General features: G+C 37.0%; 1 protein-coding gene across 2 annotated transcripts in view; it reads right to left on the bottom strand.

Moving 5' to 3' along the window:
* Nucleotides 1–25,119, bottom strand: part of LOC109860905 (atrial natriuretic peptide receptor 1) — a 78,233-nt gene that overhangs the window by 22,235 nt on the left and 30,879 nt on the right. For both annotated transcript variants that reach the window (XR_002250899.1, XM_020440324.1), the window contains exons 5-16: nucleotides 22,201–22,535; nucleotides 20,596–20,687; nucleotides 20,193–20,331; nucleotides 19,539–19,620; nucleotides 16,096–16,231; nucleotides 14,522–14,596; nucleotides 13,360–13,437; nucleotides 13,028–13,132; nucleotides 11,835–12,081; nucleotides 11,160–11,318; nucleotides 3,002–3,078; nucleotides 2,638–2,729 (exon numbers count right to left, since the gene is read on the bottom strand). Coding sequence is in view for 1 of the 2 variants with exons in the window: in XM_020440324.1 (XP_020295913.1) it covers nucleotides 2,638–2,729; nucleotides 3,002–3,078; nucleotides 11,160–11,318; nucleotides 11,835–12,081; nucleotides 13,028–13,132; nucleotides 13,360–13,437; nucleotides 14,522–14,596; nucleotides 16,096–16,231; nucleotides 19,539–19,620; nucleotides 20,193–20,331; nucleotides 20,596–20,687; nucleotides 22,201–22,535 (1,617 nt within the window). In the remaining variant the exon portion in view is untranslated. The remainder of the gene's footprint in view (nucleotides 1–2,637; nucleotides 2,730–3,001; nucleotides 3,079–11,159; nucleotides 11,319–11,834; nucleotides 12,082–13,027; nucleotides 13,133–13,359; nucleotides 13,438–14,521; nucleotides 14,597–16,095; nucleotides 16,232–19,538; nucleotides 19,621–20,192; nucleotides 20,332–20,595; nucleotides 20,688–22,200; nucleotides 22,536–25,119) is intronic.

Here is a 25,119-nt window from a genome sequence, read left to right as displayed (position 1 = left end):
ATAAGCGAGATATTTAGGATGCTCAATAATAATTATAATTGTATAATTGTAGGTATATAATTACACGTAACTGTAAATAAAAAATTTGTTTATGTATAAAGAATTTTTTTTCTGAAATTATTTGTTAAAAATTGTCTTTGTTGTGTGAGAAAAAATAAATACACGATCGTTAAAAAATGAGGGTATCGGATTAATTGGAAAGTACTTAAAAGTTTTAAACTTTTCTGCTTTAATATTCTATGTTGTTCTCTGAATAAGCAAACTTTAGAAAGTTTTCAGGGATTCTATATTTCTCTCTCAGTATCCAATGTACATATATATGTACATTGGATACTGAGGTATATATGCGTATGTATACATATATACATGTAGTGTCAGTTCTAGATATCCTGACAAGCCTGTAACGCTGTTACAGCTTTAGAACTTTCGCGAACAACACACATATCAACTTTACCACAAATAGGACGAATCAGAATTTAATCCTGTCACAACGATATGACGTTTGAAGTTCTTGTTCATCAAAGTTTTGTTAAATTAGAGGTGTCGAACAATCGTTTTTAATTCAAGCGCACACATATGTATATCACGTACCACTTCGAAATTTTTATCTCTCACAAATGCGCGCGTATTAATTGTTCGAAGTTATGAAATATATTTTTTGTTCGACAAGCGTATGAAAAACACATTTTATAATTTAATTAATATTAATTAATATTTCTCAAATATTTATTTAATATTTTATATATTAAATTACTTCTAATCGACATATTTCATAAATATGTGTTTCACTATATCACTATGTTTAAATAACAGTTTTGCAAATATGTACACGCACGCACGTCTCTCGAAGCCGCGAAAGTCATACAAAAGTCAATCAACGAACGTCACGTCGATCCAATTCATTCGGGCAGTGTGGTCGAAAATGAAAATAAAAAATAGTTCACGAGCACCATGATAAAACCGCGTCAAAGATAAATGAGATCTGAAGCTCTCGATCAAGTGCGAGTCGTTTGTCGAAACAGCCGTTCATCGAAGATGATGTCGTCCAATGTCGATTGACTTGCTTTTTCCACGAGAGATTAAATAATTCTTTTTACTCACACCTCAAATTTTAGCGCGCGATAAAAATAAGATGAAAGGAACAAATTATGTGCGTAACTTATAATATATCAATTATAAATGCAAAAGCGAGGAAAATCTGCATGCACCTATCCTTTTCTCACTTCTTTCTCTAATTTTAAAGTCAGACACTTTTTCAAGCGAAAGCTTGGATCCGTAATGATCGTGAAAATGTGAGACCTCTCTCTAGAAAAGACACACGAGATCTTTTCTTTCTATATAAAGAAAAATAATCTCGCGAGAGTGATTCAGTAGTAGTTTGATTTATAGTATAAATCTCCGAGAAAGCAGCGCCTCGTAAGTAAATACAATTTTCCCCGGAGGATGATCGATCGTCGATGACACGGCTATTTCGACCTTTTTCTTATTCACGATCTTAAGTCTTTTCTCGCTTTAAAATTTTCACAGCTCGCGCATTTCTTAAAACGACGCGCGGGGCGCGCTCGACCGCGTCCGGAATTACCGCACGGCACGCTCGTTGCCGTGCAGTAATTGACCTACTGAGTTATCGCGCGCGCCTGAGCCCGACGGCGGTGCCTTCGGATTTCTCGAGCACGAGATGATGCACAGCGCGCGGTAGGTCGAAAACTATGCCAATATAATGGCCAAAGAGCAGAGGTTACTGGCCGCTCTTTTTACGCGAAAAGAAGAAAGAAATACACTCGCGGTGAAAAGAGATATATCGCGAAACTCCCGCGCTTCTCTTCTCGCTGCCGCAGCGACGCTTTATGCCGCGGCACAATGGTCTCCGCAATTTGTCGTATTGAATACGAACAGCACACACTGTTCGACGTGCGATATCGGTGGCGCCAGAGATCCGCAGCCAGCACAGATCGCTCGATTCTCGTTTTTTTCGAACTTGAATCATGACTTTGCTCTGTACGCGCGAAGAAACACGCGTTACGGAAACCGATTCCGATATCATGGTATCGTCACGTTTATCGACACTTTCGATATACGTTAGCGTAAAACGCAACGACAATCCCGGAACGGCAAAGCAAACGGGACGGAAATAACGCCAGACGTACAATAGCCGGATAATGCAGTTAATGTGTTCTTCTGATAGTGAGCGTTACCGCGAGTTTTTACAATCCCCGCGTACTTGCCCGCGGTATTATCGCGTTACACCGCTGCGCCGAGGTTTATCGAGGTGTTTCAGAGTAATTCAATGGACAATACACCGCGAGTTCTTTTTATCGCAGCCTCTCTACATCAGCAATGTCCCTGTGCGCTCGGACGCAGGCTTTTAGCTTAATGAGAGAGTGGATCATTAAAATTTGCCCAAGGATCTGGCTTCGAGTCTGCCGTCAAATTGCGTATACGTGACGTTTTTCCGGTGACGTCAACGTCAACTCAATCGCAATTAAAACCGCGTGCAAGAGACTCGCGCTGTAAATCGCAAGAAAAAGTTGGAAAAAGAGTGAGAAAGAAAAAAGAAAGAGAGATAGAGAGAGAAGTGAGAAGGCGTTGATGACTTTACGACTCTAACGATATAATTCACGGTGCAAAATTACTCACTTATTAATTTTACGAATGGTTTGCTTCAGCGCTGGAAAGTCTGGCCGGTCCGCGGAATCCTGCGCCCAACATCGTCTCATTAGCGTAGCGACCTATAAAAATGAGAATTCTCTCTTGAAAATTTATGCTCGTGTCGTAAAAAGAAATCTAATACATCAGCTTTGAACGAGAGAAAAATAAAATGCGCAAATGCACGTTTCGTGTGTAATACATTTATTAGATGAAAATACTAATGCAAATAAAAAAATGATTGTTCTACAGTGATAAATAAATCTTTCATATGCGCGTTACTGAAATACACAAACACAATTATTACGCCGAGACAGTTTGAACATGCTTAAAAATGTTTGCCGTCATTATTTACCTCTTCTTCGACGGAAGCTTCGTCGATTATGGGCCTTAAAGGTGAACCGCCGCCTCTTTTGACGCCTTCTACTATTTCTGCAACAAAACCGAAGTACACCGTTTTGATATCAGAGTTCACGGAAGCAATGTAAAACAAAAAAAAAAGAGAAAAAACTGACGATAAATGGCGATAATAGAACGTAATCAGCTCGTTGTGTGTAAAGAGATGATCGATATTTAACAGATCGCGTGACGAGGCCGCGATCGTGAATACGCGGCAAACGCGTTAAAAGACAATTCAGACGTAACGCTGCGAAATATTCCGCAAAGTTGTAATTACATGAAATTGGAACGTCCGCACGCAATCGAGCGAAACTACTTCAACCTCATCTCAGTAGAGTAGTCAGCGCCTACGTCAGACGGACCGCCTAGCGCGCGGAACTTTCTCCTTCGTCCGCTCGCCAGTAAGTTTTACTACTCTGTTCGGATATATCATCCTAGAAAAAAACACCTTTATAAAAATTGTACGACTCAATCATTTGCCCTAATGCCGACTACAACGTTTTTATCAGTTTATTGCATATGATGTTTGTCTTTATTTATATATATATAATTAATCTAAAAAAATACGCTTATTGATTCGAGATTTTTAAAAATTATAAGATTTGTTTATTGAAAATAATTTTTAAACAGATTGCAAAAAATGTAACGGCATTCACGCATATAATAATCCGATAATATAATTTATATTTCCGGTCGCATGTATAGCGTGCGTCAATTTCGTGTCAAGCAGAAATTAGAACGCAATGGAATGAGGAGATCAATTTACAATAATCGCGTCCGCGAATATATATTTGTATTACACGTACTACACATACAACATTGATACATCCGTTCCAGGAAATCATGGAATTGGTTAAATGATTTTCTGGCGTACTAAACAACGCTATATTCAATAGAATGAATGTGTCGGAACATAAATAAAAAGAAATAACGTTAGCAATTGTGTTAAAAAAATTTCAAATTAAATAAATTAAATTTTTTATTATCTGTGTCCGGTAAATTTTTTATTATCTGTATTTATATATTTTGAGCAAAAATAAATTTCTGTTACAGAAGAAGAAATTAGATTTTTCAAAATAAATTTTTAGTTCCGTGTTTATAGAATTTTATCTAAACTAGTGGCGCAAACTGACTTAGAGAGAATTTAAATAATAACGCAACAAATAATAGAAATAAATGATAATCGGTATTTTACAAGAGATTTTTATCTTGACATTTTCTCCATATTCCACACGCAAAGAGAGAAAGTATTCGCAAACACTCCGCTATATATAGACTATATAGCAGTTTCGATTCAATATATCTGCATATCTTCTCTCTCAATTTTATGAGATAATACAGTCTTCGAATAACATATAAATAGACAAACAATATTACGCATTTGTAAGAAAAACCACAGAAGAAACCTTGAAGAGAAAACAAATAAATAACGTGAACAATTAGCATTAGTAAATTTGTTAAAACCTGGCGAAAGAAAATTACAGAACCGTGAAAACGCAATTACTATTTGGCTTTACGTAATTTGCGAAATCCCGCAAACACGATAGTTTCGAAAACGAATTACTAAAAACAACTTTGTATAAAAGCCTTCATTTCGGGTAAAAAAAAGACTTGTAAGGATTTTCGACGACTCGAAAGGCTACGAAAGGCTTTTATATTCATTTAGAAAGTAGTGAAACTAGTGCATGAACAGTAGGCTCAGCCTAACGATAATTTTGTGAAAATGACATCAATATGTAACGTATTATTGCCCGCAATATCTCTCGCGATGGGATTTGTCATCGAGAGAAGAAATCATAACGTTATAATGAGCGTTCTAATAAAAGAATTTCGCTCGAGGTTACCGACTGTGTTATTTCGAATGAATTTGTCGTGAATGGTGGTCGCGATGTTTGAAAGATATAATAATTGATAGGGTATCGAGTGATTCGATCGCCGCGATCTTCTCCACGGAAAATTAAATGTCCTCTTGTTGCGAAGATGTACACGTACTGTGCCTGTAAATGTCCTCGAGATACAAGTTGCAAGCGTCGCAGTTGAGGGTGCAGTGAGGCCTGCGGACCTCGAGCAGGGGACTGACGGCTCTTCTGGGGCTGGCACCGCCATCGGGACTCGCTCCCGATATCTGCGGCAACGTCAGGCTGCTTGTGCTCGATGCGTTACTCCTCTCCATTCTGTCTTCTTCTTCTTCTCGTACGAGTCGGTCGTTGTCGCGCAAGCACAAGTCAAACTGCCTCACCGGACAGCCCTTAAACATTTCACCCCGATACCGATATCGAATCTCTCTCTCTCTCTCTCTCTCTTGTTTGTTTCTTCTTTCGTTTTCTACTAAGCAACTTATTATGTTTCTCGTATTTATGTATTTATATATTTATGTATCTTTTGAAACACGCATCATTCTTCGAAAAAGAATCGTCGTTTCACAGTCCCGAGTCGGCGTACCCACAACGACGCGGAATCTTTCGTGACTCCACTAATTCAGTTTTGGAATATGAGGATTTCTTCGTCTCACAAAACTACTTTGCGGCTTTCAACGGTCAGATAAAAAAAAAACACACAGAGTAAATTTTGATTATAAAAAATATAAAAAAGTACGATCGCGTTTTGCATACGACAAAAAAAAATAAAGTTATAAATCCTAATAAAGTTCGTTCATATGACGTACTTCTTTTTTCATAAGCAGAAAAGCGTTTTCCTATTATCACGAAGAAATGTGAGAATACAGAGAAATTATTTATGATGTCGTCCCCGGAAATATGTCACCGGGAGTAAAAATATAGAGAGAATTTCGGCATATGCAAGCGTACAGATATATCTTCATAAATGTTGTATCACGCTTTGTATACGTAATAGCATCTATTATTACATCGATACATGACGCAGACCTGTGCATCTTTAACATTTAACATCTATAATTGCAAAATCCCCGCGTGACGTACTCTCTGACGAGTGAATTCTTGAGAAATTTCAGCACATATAAATTTATATTTTTTTGCGGAAAAACGTAATTACGCTTCATCTTGTTATTTCAACACGTTGATATTCTTAAACTTGCTTGTGTGTGTGTGTGTGTGTGTGTGTCTCAGGTGTCGCATGACAAGCATTTTATGCAGAGAAGATTAGTTGTTCTAGTCTTTTTGTATGCAAGAAAGCGAAGCGTATGTTAACACTATTTGTACAAGCCGTTCAGGCGTTCAACGCTTTACTTTCAAGAGGATATTTTTTCAGTTATCTCTTTTTAAACACTCGCATTATTTCTATATGCAATCCGAGTTAAAATAATAATTTATTAAATAAAGTGTCGGCACAATCAATGTCAAACACTCGTTTTATTTAATCTCACTTTGTAATTTCAATCGTTCAAGTTTTAATTATATATAATCGTCATTAATAATTGCTTTCAAATTATTCCCGCGCACGCAAAGAGATTTGTACATAACACAAATGTGTTATAATAATAAACGGCAATTAAGCAAACAGAAATGTACTAGAACGATTTACCATCAAGTATAATACGCACATCACGAAAACAAAACAAAAAAAGTTGTTCTATTATTAAAATAAACAAGCTTGTATATAAATATTCAAGATAAAGAGAGGACCAGCCGCGAGCACAAAAATGTGTACCGACTATATTTCTAGATCGCATTTTCATACTAATCCGATTTACGGTAAGTTACACTGTAAATCCCGTAATTAATGAAGTTATGACTCTTTAAAGCTTTTCTCGAAGCGCTCGAGGATGAAACAAGCGCGATGGGCGTTTTAAAGTTTAACTCGCGTGTAACGATATCACAGTCGACTTATACAACGGAAGTTTGGATAGAAAGTTATGTATCGCTCTGGCCTTGGTTTGCACGACTTTGATTTCTTCTCCACAGTCCATTCCCTTTTCCTAGGTAGCTTTATCTAATAATCACTTCACGATCAACAATCCTGTTTTTGTTTGACTTTACGACGAGACGCAAACTCTTCGATTCCGTCATTGCTCTCTCCGAGATCTCTCGATGCGTTTCAATTTCTACAAGTCTTGCGACTGTTAAAAAAATAAAGAGAGTACATAAACTCTATTTAATTAATTTCTATCCCTGTCGAGAATACTTCGAAAACTCCGAACAGTCGACGTTCTCGGGCATGTCTCTTGCTTGGACAAAAATAAACGACCGAGACTTTAACTCGCCCCGGGAGGGAGTTACAAAAAGTCGACAGAGAACAGAAAAACGTTATTTCGGAGTTAAAAGCGAATAAACTTGAAAATAAGCGAACAATTCTTCTTGCTGCGAGTAATGACGAAAAAACGATAGCCGGTAACAAACTAGTACACGATCGTTTCGATCTTAAGTATTGATAAGATCCAACCAGTCGTCGTTTTTTTTTTTTTTTTTTTTTTTTTTTTTTTTTTTTTTTTTTTTTTTGAGCGGAATTTCACTGTAAAGAAGCAACACATGCGCGTATATATGTGCCACTTTATCTTTGGGTTCCGACCCTTTGCTACTTTTACCCCTTCGTAACGATCCCATTGAACTTTGCTCTACTCGTAATACGCGGAACCTTTCTCCCGTATCGCTGCCACACGACAAGTCGGACGTATATTTCCGCCAAGATACGCAACCGTTAGATTACAAGACCGTTTGTAAGAACAAATGATTGTTTATGCGGCCGTTGCTGCTTTGTCGACTGCCGAAAACACCTTGCGGAATTAAATGACTGCGAGTCGCGCGCGCTCGTAACCTCGATTCTGCCGAGCGCGAATTAGTCCGTGCAAACGCAGGAAATAAAGGGGAATGTATGTACATATTCACACGGCGTGAAGAGATCTGCGTTTGAAATCTCTCACTAACGCTGATATTGGATATTATTATATAATGTTTTCGTATCTGATATATATATATAATATTTTGAAAATATTCTTGAAAAAATATTAACATTTTTATCATTTATATTATGCTTATTGTCAGTATACTGCGCGCAACACACAGAAGATTTTTTATAAACACTATATGATGTAAAAAATTTTAAAAATATTGCCGAAACAAATATTGTCAAACAAATTATTTACTTCCAAATTTTAATGTATTATATTGTGTGTATATATATATATATCTTGTTGTTTTAAACAAAAAGAGTAACGTTCTTTTTGAAAAATTCTCGGATTGTTATGTTTTTCATTATATAGCACAAACAAGAGACGAGAAATAGTAATGAGAGACAAGGAGAAATATAAAACGACAACAGAATTGAAGTACGAACGCTCGAAGCGCATCGCAATTATTGTAAACATGAGAAGTCTGTGAAGCAGCGACATAATAATAAACTGAGTATATAGCGATAAAAACACCCGAGAGCGATGCAAGAAGCAAAAAACAAGAGTGTTCCGATGTGACAAGAATTTTCCGAAGAAAACGAAAATATAAAAACAAAAAAAAAAAAAAAACGCGGAACTTGCGCAAGCAAACGGTTGAACTGGCGCGGCAAATGCGATGGAAACGCGTAAATATCGTCCCCGTCTGATCGGTTTCATCATTCGTTGGATCGCTAAACGCGATATCTCCCTCTCCTCCCTTTCCCGTCGAGTGATCTCCGTCTTCAACACACACATTGAGCCGGATATTAAGCGGAGAATCGTGTGTAATAATGCGCGAGATGCGGCAAAGTCAAAGTCTAGCAGTGATCCGGGTAAACGGATGGTCCGACTCCCGCTAATATTCGTAACGGAGCGTAATATCAGAAACGCCGTAAACCCCAAATGTGTACTTTCGTGTTAGTCAAATTACATAATTATAGCGGTCTATCGTTTCCAACGAGAAAGAGAAAGTCGCACAACTACACTTTCCCTGATATTATCGCGGGACTTTACTCCGGATCATTTAGAGTTTTTACATTTTTGTCACTTTCCTTCTTCGGACGGAATCTTTCCCCCAATTTCTCTCTCCTTTTTTAGCTCACAGGTGGAAATGTGTTTTTCTTAGTAGGGCTTTTTTCTTCCTCGGACTTGTTCAGTGAGTTACTTCCTTTAATGGTGGAGAGCTTTAACACCGTCGGAGCTCCATTTTCTGGGGACTTCTAACACGGTCAGCGGCCTCTTTCCTCTCTAACACGGTCACCGAGATTTATTTCCGTAAGCGTTTTCCTCACGTTTCGCGACGCAGCGGTAATTGCTTCCGTGCGCTCGTAACGCGGATATTATGCTGAGGTGCGTCGACCCGTGCGGGAGGTAACAGACTTTGTTTTCGTACGCGGGATCGATATCCGTGTGTGTCAATGATGAATATTAACCCGGGGATAAATAACGAGCATACAAATCACGTGAGATATTAATCCGCGAACCATACACGTCAAGGTCCCGGCGGTATGTTCGTGAGTAATTATACACATAATTAATTACGAAGAAAGAAAAAAAAACCACACCGGCACGCACACGTTTCGTTGTCGAGTACGCCGCTCGCGGCCGCGTCAAGGATCTCTCTTTCGATTAAAAAACACCTACTAGTTTATTAGGCCGTAAACTCGAACATAAGTGGTGCCAGTTGACTTCACGTGTCGGTACCGAGGGCGCGTAAGTTTATGTGCAAAGTTGAAAAAAAACAAGATGAAAAAAAAGAAAAAGAGAGAAACAGAGAGAAAGAGAGAGAAAGAGAGAGAGAAACCGATATCGAAATAAATCTCGGCGGAGCGCGCGCGATCGCCGTGTGCGTTCGAGGACGCGTAAGAGCTTCGACTGAGCTTTCGGTTCTCGCTTCGACATGCTCTTACGGATACTCGCGACACATTCCATCCTACGATCGATCCACGCGGCCGGTCGTCCGCGAGAACTTGCGAGAACTCCGTTACCGGTCGCGCGCGTGTAATATATCCGTTGCAATATAATATCGATCTTCCGAGATTTCGAAAAAACGCTAGTTTGGCGGTAAAAATTATTGTTCTTAGTTCGATCAAATTAGATTGGATATTATCTAAATGCGGATAATATAATCTAACTCTAAAGTGCGATATTATTCCACATCGGCAAAATAAACATTGCCGAAGTGTTTTCATTAGAAAAAAAACCACCAATGTGGCGACCGATACTTGGCTGATACAAGTCAGACTGTTACTACTTGCGTGTGTTATTACCTGTTCCACATCGACTGTCGATAACTCGCTGCTGAGCTTAAAAGCTCGCATCGTTCTAAGATCAGGAAGGTGTTTTGCAAAGCTTTTATTCGCGCAAGCACCGATCTATTTTACTCAACGGCCGATAAAACAGTGATCTTATCACTTGCTGAATTATTATCGGCAAGAGAAGAGTTTATAATTATAAAAATAAAAAAATATCGCAATATATATACTCTTTGTATATTATTTTCATTCATACTGAATTTTAATTTAATAATTAATTGAATTTTTTATATTTAAACTTGTCCCGCGATGCAAGAGAAATTCAAGCGCAACAATACATCTGTTAACAAAAAACTAAACAATAATTTAACGTTTCAGAGAAAAATATTTTTCGATGCTTCCGGACTCTACACTTTCTTGTGTGCATTCGCGTTTGTTTTGCGTATGTTTGTTTTTGTAGTGTCAACTTTTGTCAACTTTTTTCTAAGAAGAATTTAAAGCGAGGATCAAAACGTTAAAATTGTTCAGTCTTATATTAAATAATGTATCGTTGCGTTTGAATCTCGTTTTAAGTTCTCTTATGACCGATTTATTACTTCTGTACAATTTATTACTTCTATCTTCAGTTTGTTAAAAAATCTTCATTTAAATCTTATTTTTGTCAATTTAAATTACAAAAATTAAATAAAAATCGTGTGATGGTATTAACACTTCAGAAATAAAAATCTTCATTAAAAAGAAGATTCGTCTTCGAAGTTTTTCTGATAAATTATTACAAGCAATTAAAAATGATTTTGCAATGTATAAACGCCGTCGCAAACGCACACAATTATTTTTACTTTTCCTGCTTTTAGTTTGAAATAATTGTAACGTTATGCACAAGCAAACAAAAAAAAGAATAACGCAACGCCATTATTGCTCGCGAAATCTCATTGTTGTCGAGCTGAACAAAGCACGAACAAGAGGCAATTGTATGTATCCGGGATTCGCTCTCTCGAATGACGTTAAAGACTCACCCTTTGGAGAGAGATCGTTATTGACTCCTAAGTAGAATGGCCCTTGGCGCATCACGATCTCGTGAACGATTATAGCAAAGCTGTATACGTCGCCTTTCTGAGTGCCCTCAGGCGGACGCCTTTCCATCCTCAGCAATTCTGGAGCTGTCCACAACTGTTCTGTAAAATATCGAATTTTCTGTTCCAGAAAAAAAATTCAAAGCTACGCGTTTCGATCTCGATTCGATCCGCGATCATTAGTTATTTTTTTCCTACGTCGAATGCAAATATTTCGACGAAACAAGAAAATTCGTTGAAATAAAAATATTTGTTGCATTTAGCGCTTCAACGACGTGTATGAATCAATACTTATAAATAAGTGCTTCCGGGCGGTACACCGTTATATTATTGATAAATGACGATATGCATTGTTGCAATGAAATAACAGTATAAATGTAAATAGTTCGATCGCGAACAGGAAGCTGTACGTTTACTTTAAATATCATCTCTTTCTTTGCTTTCTATATCGCGAATTTTCTCTTTCTCTTCTCAAGCGCTTAAAAAATATTTGCTGCGACAAATATAGCTTTTTTTTTTACAATAAAATATCGATATCGCGCGAAAAAAACACGAGCTTATGTAGGTTTTTTTCACAAACATGTAATATATGTACATATTTAATCGATAAACACGTACTTCTCCAATAAGCGTAGCAGTTCCTATCGACGTCCGCATCCTCGGTGCTCGTCCTTCGAAGCTCGTGCAGACCGAAGTCGGTGATTTTTAGAACAAATCGAGAATCGACCACGCAGTTCGAGGACTTGAGATTTCCGTGACTCTTCACCTCCGACGCGTGAAGATACGCCATGCCGCGGACTATGTCGTGTATGAGGGATCCTCGAAACACACGATCGAGCTGTATCTGCTCGTTCTCGAGTATATCCTGTCCAAAAGCAAAGGATTATACGATGCGGTATAGCGCGCGACAATATATCAAGTATACAAGCTTAATCTCGATCGAGAGTTCAACTGTTTCTCTTGCTTGATTCAATATATACATATATATATATTGAATTGGTACAAAAATATTGCGTAATATTCAATATATTGTTGCATAAATGCCGACAACATAATATACATATGTACAAACAATATCTTATATGAATCATTTCGTACAATATTTTCTCTCTTTGACAAAGTACAGATTAAAAAATACACTTTTTTTGTAAAGAAAACAATTAAGAACATTTAAAATTGCGAACTAAGTTTACAAAGTATTAAATCATAAAAGTAAGAATATATTTTGATCGATTTAAACATTAAGACTTATTTTTCTTTGCTCGAAATTACGATTACTTTCCTGTGCTATTTCAAAATTGCAACTTGAGAGAAAAAGCGAAGAAAACGGAATATTTTGATCGGCTACTTAAAGTTGCTTTATAAGGTAGGACAGGTGTACAATAAAATAAAGCGCTTTTGTTTCTTATAGAGAACACGACGTATACAAAAGAGTGCATTAATGGGTATTCGTGCGCTTGCTTGTCAGTACGTATTCCTTCTCAAACATTACTGCATCTATCTAAATACGACGCGTATCTGTGTGTGTCGTATTGTTTCCAATATTATTTACCAATAGAGCCACGATATTGCACACAAAGTTAAGTACACACACACTGCACGTATTTGTTTCCAACAACAACAGTACTTAATACCGAAACCACACCGATAGTTCGAGCTTATCTAAATTCTTTTTTGCGTGACAAAAGATAAAAAATTATTTTTTTACTTTGGGATTTCTTACTATTTTTCATATTTAGTACTGGCCGATTGATTTTCACTTGGTTGAACGAAACTTTGTTATTGAGATGCAGAACTATATTACAACTTACCTGAAGAGATCCTTTGGGGCAGTATTCGGTTAGAAGGCAACAATGAGGCGGCTCGAGACAAGCACCGTAAAATCGTACAAGATGATCGTGCTGAAGATCCTTCATCTGCGAAAGTTACCAACATCACCACTCATATAAATTACAGTCTATTACATGCAATACCGGTGCACGAAGAGAACAGAAAACAGAGAAGATAGACATTTATAATGAGAATTGTTTACGCGTCAAGAAAAATGTAGAGAGAAACATTCCAATATAGAGTACATTTAGTAAAAATTAAAATAAATATATCACAACATGTATACACGTTATTTGCGAAGTCTGTTACTCACCCGTTTCAGTTCTAGCAACAAAGGCCTTGAGATTTCCACTTTATTCCTGGGTATTAGCTTTATAGCAACTTTCGAGTTCTGAAACGTATTGCAATTTACACGGTAGAGAGAATTATTGATTGGCAGATTTACTGTTTTTTTTTTTTTTTTTTATTATCTGAGAAACTGTTTGTACAAAAAACCTATATACCGTCCTCAATCTTGCGCGCGTAAAGATACAAATTCAATCTATACGTTGAATATTGATGAATTTTGATTGGTTTTTAATCGTGCAACGACACAAATTTTTTGTTTTCAGAAATAAGACGGGATATTAAAAAGACACTTTGTCAGAAAAAATATGATGGAAAACTACTTTCCACTACTTGTTGTCTCGCGCTACAAGAAAATGATTATTGCGTACAACATAAACATCAATATTGTTACCTCTCTTTTTTGAATAATATTATCTTTTCTAGAGAATAGTATCTTATCTAGATAATAGTATTTGGATCAGATAGTAGTATTCAAATTAAATAATATTTTTTATAATAATTATAACATTTAAAGTAAATAATAGTAAAAATAACGTGAAATGTTTGGATAATTAAGGCCATATGCTGGATGTTTGTTTTTGTTCGCAATATTTCAAAATTAGGTAGGGAGGTATACGGGATCTTTTATATATGTTTTGCAAATATAGCATCCTATATGAATTTAAGTATTATAATTATCTTATTTATCTTATTTAATGAAGATAATCCAGAAAAACCGATTATCATGATTAGCAACTACACTTAAATTTGAGGTTGGAGATTCGAGATCTGAGAGCTGAAATTTGATATTGGAGACGAGATCTAAGATTTGAGAAACGACTGTGAACTCGGATCATAGTCTCTGTGACCGAGGATAATAGACATCAACACTTAATCTTATTAGTAGCGGAAAATTCGTTGCACGATAATAACTCGGAGAATACACTTTTTTGTTCGCAATATATACGGATTTATCGCGGGTATAAGGAATATTGTGCGGTTCATTTATCCCCAGTTTTTCTGATGTTACATCCGACGCGAGATTGATAATAATCTCGCGCGGTTTTTTTAATAAAGATTATATGTCAAAAAAAAAAAAAAAACTGTACCTTTACAAAATAAAAACTAAACTGTATATTCAAGCTAACCTTGTAAAATCCTGTCGGAACATACACATTTCTTTCGACGTCCGGCATGCTCGCGTTATCCTCGGAATAGATCGTCTGGAACAAAGATTATCCTTAAGTAAGTATTTGCGCGATGTATGAATTTCAAACAGCGTCCATCGCGCAAAATATCTCAAAAAATTCCATATTAGAGATAAAACTGTAAAAACAGATTTTTTGACAAAACTTTCTCGTCGAATCGTTTTTCTTGATAAAACTTGGAAAATTGAATGTCTTAATTATTGAGTTTTTCAGACTAACGGACAAAGCTTTTGTAATTGTACTTATCTTTGAGTAACAGCACACTACTCTTTTTTTCTCCTTTTTTCCCTCTCCGTTTATTAAATATGTAGTTGAAACGTTTGTCCGTGGAAAACTCATCACAGTAATTTAAAAATTACTCTTAACGTTTTTGACGTTTGAATTAAACAAAAGTTTTGACTGCAAATTGATCAAAGAGGAAATTGGAATCGAAAGGTTCAGGAATTATTTTATATCCTATCAGAAGATTCTATCGATCTTAATTGTTGCCGCTTTTATCTCGACGCTAATTTGAACGTTTCTCGGATGTGTTTCTCGATTCATGTCATACGAATCAAGAGGCACGGTACTGTCTCTCAGCGCGACTTCGTTGCGCGTGTCCTTAAAAACGTAACTAAAGTGTTACGTGATAATGAAAAGTGGAAAAACAACACATGACTAAAGTCACGTGACTATACTTTAGTCACGTATTTTTAAAAACGTGTTGTTTTTCCACTCCTCTCTCTCACTATGTTTTGATTTTGATTTTCATGCGCGTTATTTCTGACATTTCTCTAATGCGTATTATATGATTTGTAAGACGTATTACACTAGCTGTCATCGCGGTGACAGGTGTTCACTGACACTACACGTTAAAATAAAAACAATAATAACGTACGCGTAGCGCGCGCCTGTGTTGTTCTAGTAACGAAAGAAGTATGAAAAACTAAAGCTAAACGCGAAATATGTTCCTTTGATCATTTATTTCTTAAGCAAAAAAGAAAGAATAAAGGTACGAAAAGATTTTTTAACTAGATAAGGATAGATTCTGGCTTTCTCCGTTCATTTTTGCAGGGTAACGCTACATGAAGAAAGAAATGATAAGGAATGCGTCAACAGAATAAACGTACAATAGAATAAAGTCTTCTTTATAGCCTCTACTCCAAGTGCCTCCGGAAGTAGGTAAAGCGCGCTACTCGCGAGCCCACCATTGTTCCCTTTTCTTTTCAAAAAAAAAAAAAAAATATATATATATATATATATACATATATATCCTCCGCCTGAGATGCGAACACCGTTCTTTCGCGGACAGTACCATCGAAACGAATGCCAACGCGATTGAAATGAACGATCAAACGAAAACTTGATCGTCGCTTTTATTAACTTCATTTTTACTCGCAAGCTTACGAGCAGTTTTAATTCGGCTATTTACTCGAAGATACGCTCATATTACCCGTTTCTCGAGATTACAGATGATTGAATCGTGAGATTGTATCGCGTGTAATAATGAAAATTTTATTTTTTTGTGCATTTACCAGTTGGCTGCCGCGGAACTTGTTTGCGATCAGGGAGTACATGGAGCCTCTCGTCTTTGCGTTCGGCATTACAATTACGTCATCCCAGTGCACCTTCCACGTCATAGAGGCAATTTCCGCTTCCAGTTTGAAGCGCCTGAAAGAAAACATAAAACAAACAAACAACGGTATTATCGCGTTCCAAATAGGATCGTTTCTTCCGCGAGAAGAAACTTACTCACCGGCGCGGATTAAACATTCTTTTCTTTTTTGTTTTTTTGTTGGTTTTTTTTTTTTTTTACGCAATTTGCTTCCGCGGACCGCGCGTGATAAACTGCGCGCTTAAGCGTACGTACGTAAATGTACGTATTTAAACATGCGGCATATATTAATTCCGAGCGGCAACGCGCGGCGCATTATCTTTTCCCCGAACAAAGAATGCTACATCGCGCGTGACGTTTCCCGCTGATTAACGAGATCCTTTTTATCAACGATGCAATTATCGCATGCCCGTGCAACGGAAATATTTTCACGGCGTTTTCCATTCGCCACAAAGACGCAATTAATCAGTTCGGTAAATCTGCATGCGCATCTATATGCATAATCCGCTGCTCGGCAGCGTGTCTCATCGCCGATATTATCCGCGAGCGATAGATGTGTTGTACGCGAACGCCACGTACGATGAGAGCGAGTTCGAAGTCAGAGCGCGCGAGCCTCGCTCGGTTGCCTGTTCGGGGTGTATGCGTGCATTCAACAGCGCAAGAGGTAATTACGTGCCGGCGTATCTCATAACCACATGCCTATCTAGTTGTATCCCGTGCGGGATACTACCCCGCATATACATATAAAGGCTACCGTGTATATACATATAATATATATACTATATACATACACGGAATTTCTGCAACTAAATGAGTTCGATGTATTCATTCGAAAGTTACCGTGCGTAGTCATGTCCGGGAGCGGAGAACGAAATTGCCGGACGCGGGAACGCAATCGTTCGTCATCAACATTGTTACTTTTCAATCGACAAACTTCCCAACGAGTTTTTGATTATATTGATATTGCAACTTGAATGAATGCATTTTCTTATCAAATTTTTTTCCAAATATAAATATACACGTTATTTGATATCCATTAAATTGGATATGAGACGATAAAATTCGATAGTTTTCGTACGCGAAAGTGTGTGTGTGTGTGTGTGTGTGTGCGTGTAATTGTGATAGATTTAGTCTTGCAATGTAAAAAGAGACATCGACGACGAAATATTCGCATAGAGTTCCAGTTTTAGATTACTATTAAGACGGAAATTCTCTTCAGAGTGTAACAAGTATGTCTCTTGTTCAGCGGAGTTTCATCTGCGTTTACGTTACGCTGAAGATGCGGTATTTGACTTTCAAGAGTGATGTATGTCCTCTCTTCTTCCCTGTTTCTATCTACGATATATAATTTCCTTTATAACAACCGCACGTATAAACTTAACCACAGAGAGAAGTCGTTCGAGTTTGAATCGCGAAGTTCTGCTCGTTTTAACGGCTATTTTCTACTCTAAACAAAAGACAAAGTATCTTTTGCATAATTCAGATGACCGCTTTTCTCCCTTTCCAGTTTGTTCGTCTTCCGAAACGCGATAAAACAAACTCGCTTGCACGTGCTATAATAATTATGACAGTAACTCATTATCGAAGCTTCCACAGCGCGCTTATAGCAATGTCGACCAAATTAAATTGACCCGAATAGAAAACGGAAATAACTCGGTTCTTCGGATATTTCTTGAAGTATTTTTGTCGCGAAGCAGAACTTCGATTCTTAAAGATGTTAAGAAAATTTTATGTGATCGTAACACTCGACATGTTGTTCGAAAAGGGACGACAGTATTGCTTCGTCAAACAGATTTTAATGTGCGGATCTTAAGTTGCAAAATCGCGTCTGTATTGCGTCTTCGATTAAGATCACGCAGAGCGATAAGGCACGTGTAAAATCAAGTTATAATGAAGTGCTCGATAAACCGAGAAAAAAGATCGTGAAATCGAAGGGCGGGAGCAGTAAAACTTATCGCGAAAAGATCGTTAAACGCGCTCGACTTTTTTTTATAGTATATATGTACTTATTTCAATTCATCCGGAAAGAATGGGTTTTTATTATGTCTCTCTTTACAACGAGAATGTTTTGTAAGATTGTTTTGTAACGACGTAATTGATCCGCTCGTCGTCGAAATAAAAGAAAACGGTTTGTTTGAAAAGACGTCTCTGTGCGACATTTTCGTGGCCGACAAACCACAAGAAGAGACCGAAGACATTTGTTGAGATCGCGTAAAGCAGAGTCGACAGATAGTATAAATCGATTAACCAGGAGCATCTGCGAGAAATTTCACCGCGGATAAGTGTCTCGGCGTCTTCACGTCCACGCCTATCCTCCGCTTTTCTTAGCCTCTTCTCCGTTTCCTTTTAACCGTTTCGTGCTCAGAAAAGCCGAGAAGCTTCACCTAAACACGTTTTCACGCGCGCGCGTGTGTGTGTGTGTGTGTTCAACGAGCGCTTTGCTCGAAGTCCTATCAGTATTACTTTCTCGCGTGGAAGCGAAAAGATGACGAACGACATTTCTCCCGTTCATGAATTTGCGCCAATTAACCCGCATTATTCACTGAATACGTCAGTGTGAAATATATTAAGTGTAAAAGGTTTGACAGATTTCTTAAAGATGAATGATTCAGCATCTTATGACAGTACTTATAGGAAAAAATCATAGTTTCAACTTCTTTATTCTGCCTCGTGAAATGTTATAATAGAAGGGAAGTATTTTAACGTTTGTTAAAATAATATTTTTAAATAAAGAAATTTGTGACCCAAAGATCTGGTTTTTGCCTCGTATTTGCCACTTCCCTCCCATTATATCATATTTTTAGTTTCCATTACAGTAAATTTTTAATAAAATTACTTGGTCTGTTTTTCTTTTTTACAAAATTCATCAAAACTTCTGCACTTATTCAACACTTACGAATATATTTTGTGCAATCTGTGAGTATTTATTTATAAACGTAAACATTATAATTAATTAGCGAATATACAAACTCATATACAAGCAAACGAAATTTCCATTAAAATTAATTCTGTTAATTTTCTGCAACCAAAACATGAGAGAGATGCATTAAACTGTCATATAATTCAAATGAGAACAAGTACAAGTTGAAATAATTCAAATGAAAGTTACTCGTCCCACTCTCTTTCTCTCTCTCTCTCTTTCTCTCTCTTCATTAAAGTTGCACCGATTCTATCTTTTCCTATATCCTTCGCGAAGTATATTCATTCGATTTGAATAGCTTGTAGATTATTCAAACGATATTCAAATCATTGCTTGTACCAATCGAACAATATTTATATTCCTGTTTAACGCAAACATGTTTGCGCGCAAAAAATGTGATGATAAAACCGTTCTCTTCCCCGAAAGGGATAAACTTCACTTACCGATAAATAAATACCGAACCGAGGACAAGTACGACCAGGATGGAGCTCAATACCATCGACAGAATGGCGTATCCCGGGAGAGCTGTCGAACATTAGTAATTTAAATGAAAGAAAATATTATACTTTGCGAGTAGTCGCTCTTTGTGCGATCGGGAAAATCGACGCGGAGAAGTACACCAACATAATTATACGATAAAACTTCCGCCTCATTGAAAAGAGCGACTACCATCCAATCATAGTATACATATATTTACTTTTTCACAAGTAATCTATATAATAAACATATATACTTAAAAAAAAAAAGATGTTGATTTCACTTCTCGATGCATAAACGTGTGATTTTCGGATCTTTATCGCGCTGATTATATTAGAATGCTCGATAAGATCGTGTCGTTATTGGTCAAAGAAAAGTCATTTAAAAACCAACAAATATGTAAGAGTGCGTTTACACAATAAACTAACATACATGTAAAAGACATGTCTCTTAATAGTCTCTCTTTGTCCGACGATGTTCAACAACCAAATACAATCGGTGCGACAAAAATCTAAATATTTGACGAACGTCTCTTAGTGCGCGCAATTTATTACACTAGATGGTTACATAAGCGTCATTAATTATTTATTACTCAAATTAACAAAGCAGTATTCGCTCACACTTATCAGGACATAACGATCCGTCGAATCCACAAGTAGGTGTATCCGGCGGCGGCTCCGAACGACCACCGGCCCAGTGAATTTGCTTGCCAGGAATGTATTCCAATGTTTTATTTGCGCCGTAATAATTGGCCACTATCTGCGCAATCGATATTTTTTACAATTCAAACAAACCACAAAAGAGAAAAATGCAGCGTAAAATAAACAACTACCATTTGATGATAGAACAAAACGCCGCGTAGAAATAACCGTCGTTTACGTTTGCTGTTCAGTTTCAACTTGACAAAAATCGCGTTATCGTTGTCGATACAACGCGATTGAAATTGTTTCAACTAGTGCTACTAATCGGATGTCGGGTAATATAAGTTCAAACGTACGTAGTTATGAGATCTCGAGGTCTTACTTCGAATCTGGAAGTTTCCGGATCCATATCCAAGAGGGAATAATCCGCAATCCTATCGCCGTTCTCGTCGATGTTCACGTCCCCGGTTATACCTGTATTGAAGTGACTTGTAATTACACGAAAATAAACATTATCATTGTGCATTTGCGATAAGTCCGATAAAGATTCGGATAAAAAGAGAATACAAGGTTACGTGGTCGGAAAGACAAAATTATCAATTCTCGAAAAGCTCCGCTCGGGGAAATAGCTGATAAAAATGCAACAGTCAGTACGTAGCTCTGTATGCGGGAGAAAATAGCGGGAGAGATGAAAAAGCATCGTTGGATACATTAAAATACAAAGTAAACTGACAATCTCGCGTTCTCGTTGATATCACTAGCAAGCTAGTATCGGTCGTAAGTAAGGCTTCCTTGGAAAGAAAAGGCGAGCATCGAAGGTCGAGACAAAATAGCGCAATATAACAGAGTGAACTATACTTCAGAGATTGCTTGAAAGATGAGACGTAAAACCAAAGCAAAGATCAAGTGTTTGCATTTTTGTATTTCACTCGTAAAAACACAAGCGTCTAGTTTACATAGGTATAATAATAAAGAGTGTTCTGTAAATAGAACAATATTTTAATTAATTAAATTCACTTAATAATGTAATTGCAAAATTATTTCAAGAGAGAACTGTTTTCAATTCAGCAAAAATGCAAATAAACAAATGCACGAAGGAGCGTATGCTAAATTAGCATGCGATTTAGCACGTACGCTAAAAATAAAAATGAAACGTTTGAACAAAATTCAAAAAAAAGCAGGAATGAATGAATAAATGAATAAATAAATTTACTACACTCTAGGTTAAAAAAAAAATATCTAGAGAGAAAAAAGAGAGAAAAATATAATGATGGCACGTAAATCAATCTCGCAGTAGTATATCATTTATAAAAATTAAATACAAAAACACTGTGAGTGTTGTATGTACAGTGACAATTTATCAAGTAATCAATTGTCTAAACAAATAAATTGTACTTTCGCAACGGTGTTAAAAACATTTAATCAACAACGACGTATATTTGATATTTCCTAAGTCTCGCAACACTATCACTTATCGTTTTTTTTTCCAGCATTGATGGTCAATATTCAGTTTTTATTATTTTTTTTTTTTTTTGCGAGAATTTATTGAAGGGTTAGCGTTGTCGATTTGAATTACAAACGATCTCTCATCGACGTGATGCAACGTTCAATGCAATAAATATCACCGACAACGCGTAACGCGATATTTTTCCCGGTAGAAGCATCTACTGTAAACTCTTTGGGAATTTAAACCGGATATGTTTTACTAAAAATTTATGTGCTAATTATTCCTTATACTCATTCGATTTTAAAAATCGAATAATAAAACAACCTCGTTACATTTAAGATTTAACATGTGTGTGTTTAATTAATTCTGCATAATAAATCAACTTAATTAACGTCCGTGGGATTTCTCTATAACTTGTCTTCATTAACGTCACTTTTATTAGAGGTGGTAAAGAGGTGGTGTAAACAAATGACCGACGCGCAGGAAATGAGTTTCGAGAATGTAAGAAAATATATAGAAAAAAAATTTCTGACTTCCTACCTTTAAAACTTTTACCCCACATTCTTCGAGTCAGGTTACCGCCGTCTAGGTTGACCTCACCTGGCTTCTCTGGCAAACTCTCCTTAAGTGCGAGGGCATAAAGCAACACGGCGTCGTAAAACGCTGTCACGAACGTAGAAACCGAGCTGTTGCCAAAGGTGAAGTTGTACTTGCTTTGAGCCAGTGACTTGACTTCGCGCGAAAAATTCAGATACTCCAGATTGTCCGGAGTACGCGCCGTCACCGTGAGCAGGGCCTGATACGCCTTTCGCGCCTTCTCGTTTCTCTCGTCCGTGTCGCCTTCTACCCTCCATGGCTCATTAGAATTGTAGTCGCTGAAACACATGTTCATTGTTCCGATAATTTTCCAATCATTGTCGTAGACGTCTGTTATTGCGAAAAGAACAACTATTGTACGTATATAAAATTGATTTTTCTTAAAATAACATTGCAGAAAGAGAGATAGATCGTATTCTAAATCTTTATCATACTTGACAAGAGTCACATCGATATGAGAAATATCGAATACCATATGGTACAGAGATGCAATATTCGATATATTCGAGATTAAAGCTATATATTGGATCTTCAATCCTTTTCCAGCTGTTTTGTCGAAACCAAAATATATATATACACGATTTAAAAAATATTCGTAAAAATAGCTTTTAACATCGAGAAACGTTCGAAATCTACGTGAATTTTTTTTTCAATTACGTGTGCGTGTATTTTCTCGGGAAATAGATATCCGAAATTTATATTGAAATATATAAAACTGATATATCGTGTACGCAACGATTCAATTAAAGTACATTTCAATGAAATATTATAGTTCTATTTAAATACGTCGTCAAATATATCGAGCAGCTTATTGACTTTATGTAATACTAAAGGTCGCAGCAACTCTCTCTCGTTTTATCGTAACGATCGATTGTCACAGTATAATTGGAACATATAAAAGCCACAAGTGTCCACTATGAATGCTCGAATTACAAGAGCCAAAAATTTTCGCGTCAAGAAAAATACGTGACATCTTCTTTTCTCTACGGTCGGGAAAAACATATGCGATGTAATTAAATAAAAAATCTCGTTGCGAAAACGCCGCAACACGTCGTGTCATCTCGTTTTTATTTTTTTTTTTTTCATTTCGGCATCTCGCACGTCTTCCGAGATCTTAAGAAAAAGACGAGCGGGTAAATCAGCTTCGTACTTCGAAAGCAATCTTGAGTTATATAGAAAATTTCTTCGCTCTCTCGGAGCAACCTTTAGAAATTCTTCAACTTTCTAATCTAGCGAATACGAGCGTCTCGAAAAGGAAAGCTCAATTGTACGCGAAAAAGAATTTCGTCGAAGTTATTTGTCTAATGGACGCGAATCTAAATTACAAGAAGCAGTTCTAATTTGCGCGGCATTTCTCATCTGCAACAGAGAGGACCGGTCAATATCAGACTCAAATTAATTCCACTAAAAAAAAGAACTCAACGAAAAAAAACACACTTTTCACTTTTACTGTCACAGTGTCACTCTCGATGGATTAAATTACGACTCAGTGCAGTTAGGTAACTTTTTACTTCGTGTTATTTCAAATCTCGTCACGTGAGCCACGTCAAATCGGATTACATCGCAATCCGCAAAAAAGAGTTACGGAACTGTGATTTAGGAAAATTTCACGCGGAAACTTTCGCTCTTCTTGATTTTCTCCTCTTCTTAAGAAGCGCATTATCCTATTAACTCGTCGACGCAGCGGTTTACGGAAGTTCCACAGCAGACAATAATGGATCAACGTTGCCCTATTCCCCCGGCCTACCTATAATCTAAATGAAGGTTGCGGTTTTGCGGTTTTCGGCACGGTAGATTGAATTCCACTCGATCCGAAATCCCGTTATATCCTTTGTTAACAACAGTCAGAAAAAAAAACACAAAAACAAATCCGCGAGATGTATCACGAGTGCGATAGTTTTATTTCGTCGAGATAAATATTTTTCTAACAAAATATGCAAATGTGATTTTTTGATGCTTTCTGTACTATGAAAATTGTTATAAACCTCACATGAACACGTTAAATTTGTCTCTTCCGCTTTGATTCCGGCTGCAGATATAAGACCATCAACCTCGGATAAAATTGTTCCAGAGAAACAAAACAACGCTCGTGAACGCGATCGTAAGGAACTTACGATCAGTATGAATCACGTGTTACGTTGACGTTTCGGGATTAGCAATTTCCCGGAATGACGCTTTTCGAAGCCTCGTTAAAGTGCGCGATCGTCTAACGTCTGCTCTTTTATATACGCGCGATAAGGTATACGCAAACGCATTTTATTCGAGGGAGAAAACTGCTTCATGATCCGATGCGTAACAACTAAATGATTGCGTCAGCGATGCGGCGGGAGATAAATTAAGTTAATGGCACCGAAGCGCTGTCCAAACTTGATTAACGCGCACAATAACTTCAAAGCGAGCAGAACAAGCGTAGTAAGTAATAGTTAACCGATATCTTATAATCACGTTAATATATTACAAACTAACGTTACATCACAACGCATTATTCGGCATGCATTATGCCAACAAAAACAAGTTCTTATTAGTTATTCGGTTTGTTTAGTCAAAATAAAAACACTAAAAACGTCAAAATATGCGGCGTATTTATGCAATTAAAATAAAGGATGTTTTACAGAAATTTTGATAAAAACTTCTCTATATATGTATATATATTGTTTCGAAGTTTTAGATAGGACATTATTTGTGTCTTTTGGGTAAAAAAAAAAATAGAATATACATATATATATATATTGTTACGCGGGGGTCACCGCGTATGTGTCGCGGGAGCCGCGTGAACGGCGCGCGATCGGCGCGACTGTCGGTTACCGGGCGACGACGGTTTGTTAAAAAGAAGAGAAGAAGATAGAAGTATCGCGACCGCGG

Source organism: Pseudomyrmex gracilis, unplaced genomic scaffold (genome assembly GCF_002006095.1).
Source record: "Pseudomyrmex gracilis isolate BER0280 unplaced genomic scaffold, ASM200609v1 scaffold_8, whole genome shotgun sequence".
NCBI lineage: Eukaryota > Metazoa > Arthropoda > Insecta > Hymenoptera > Formicidae > Pseudomyrmex > Pseudomyrmex gracilis.
This window is presented reverse-complemented; position numbering and strand designations above follow the sequence as displayed.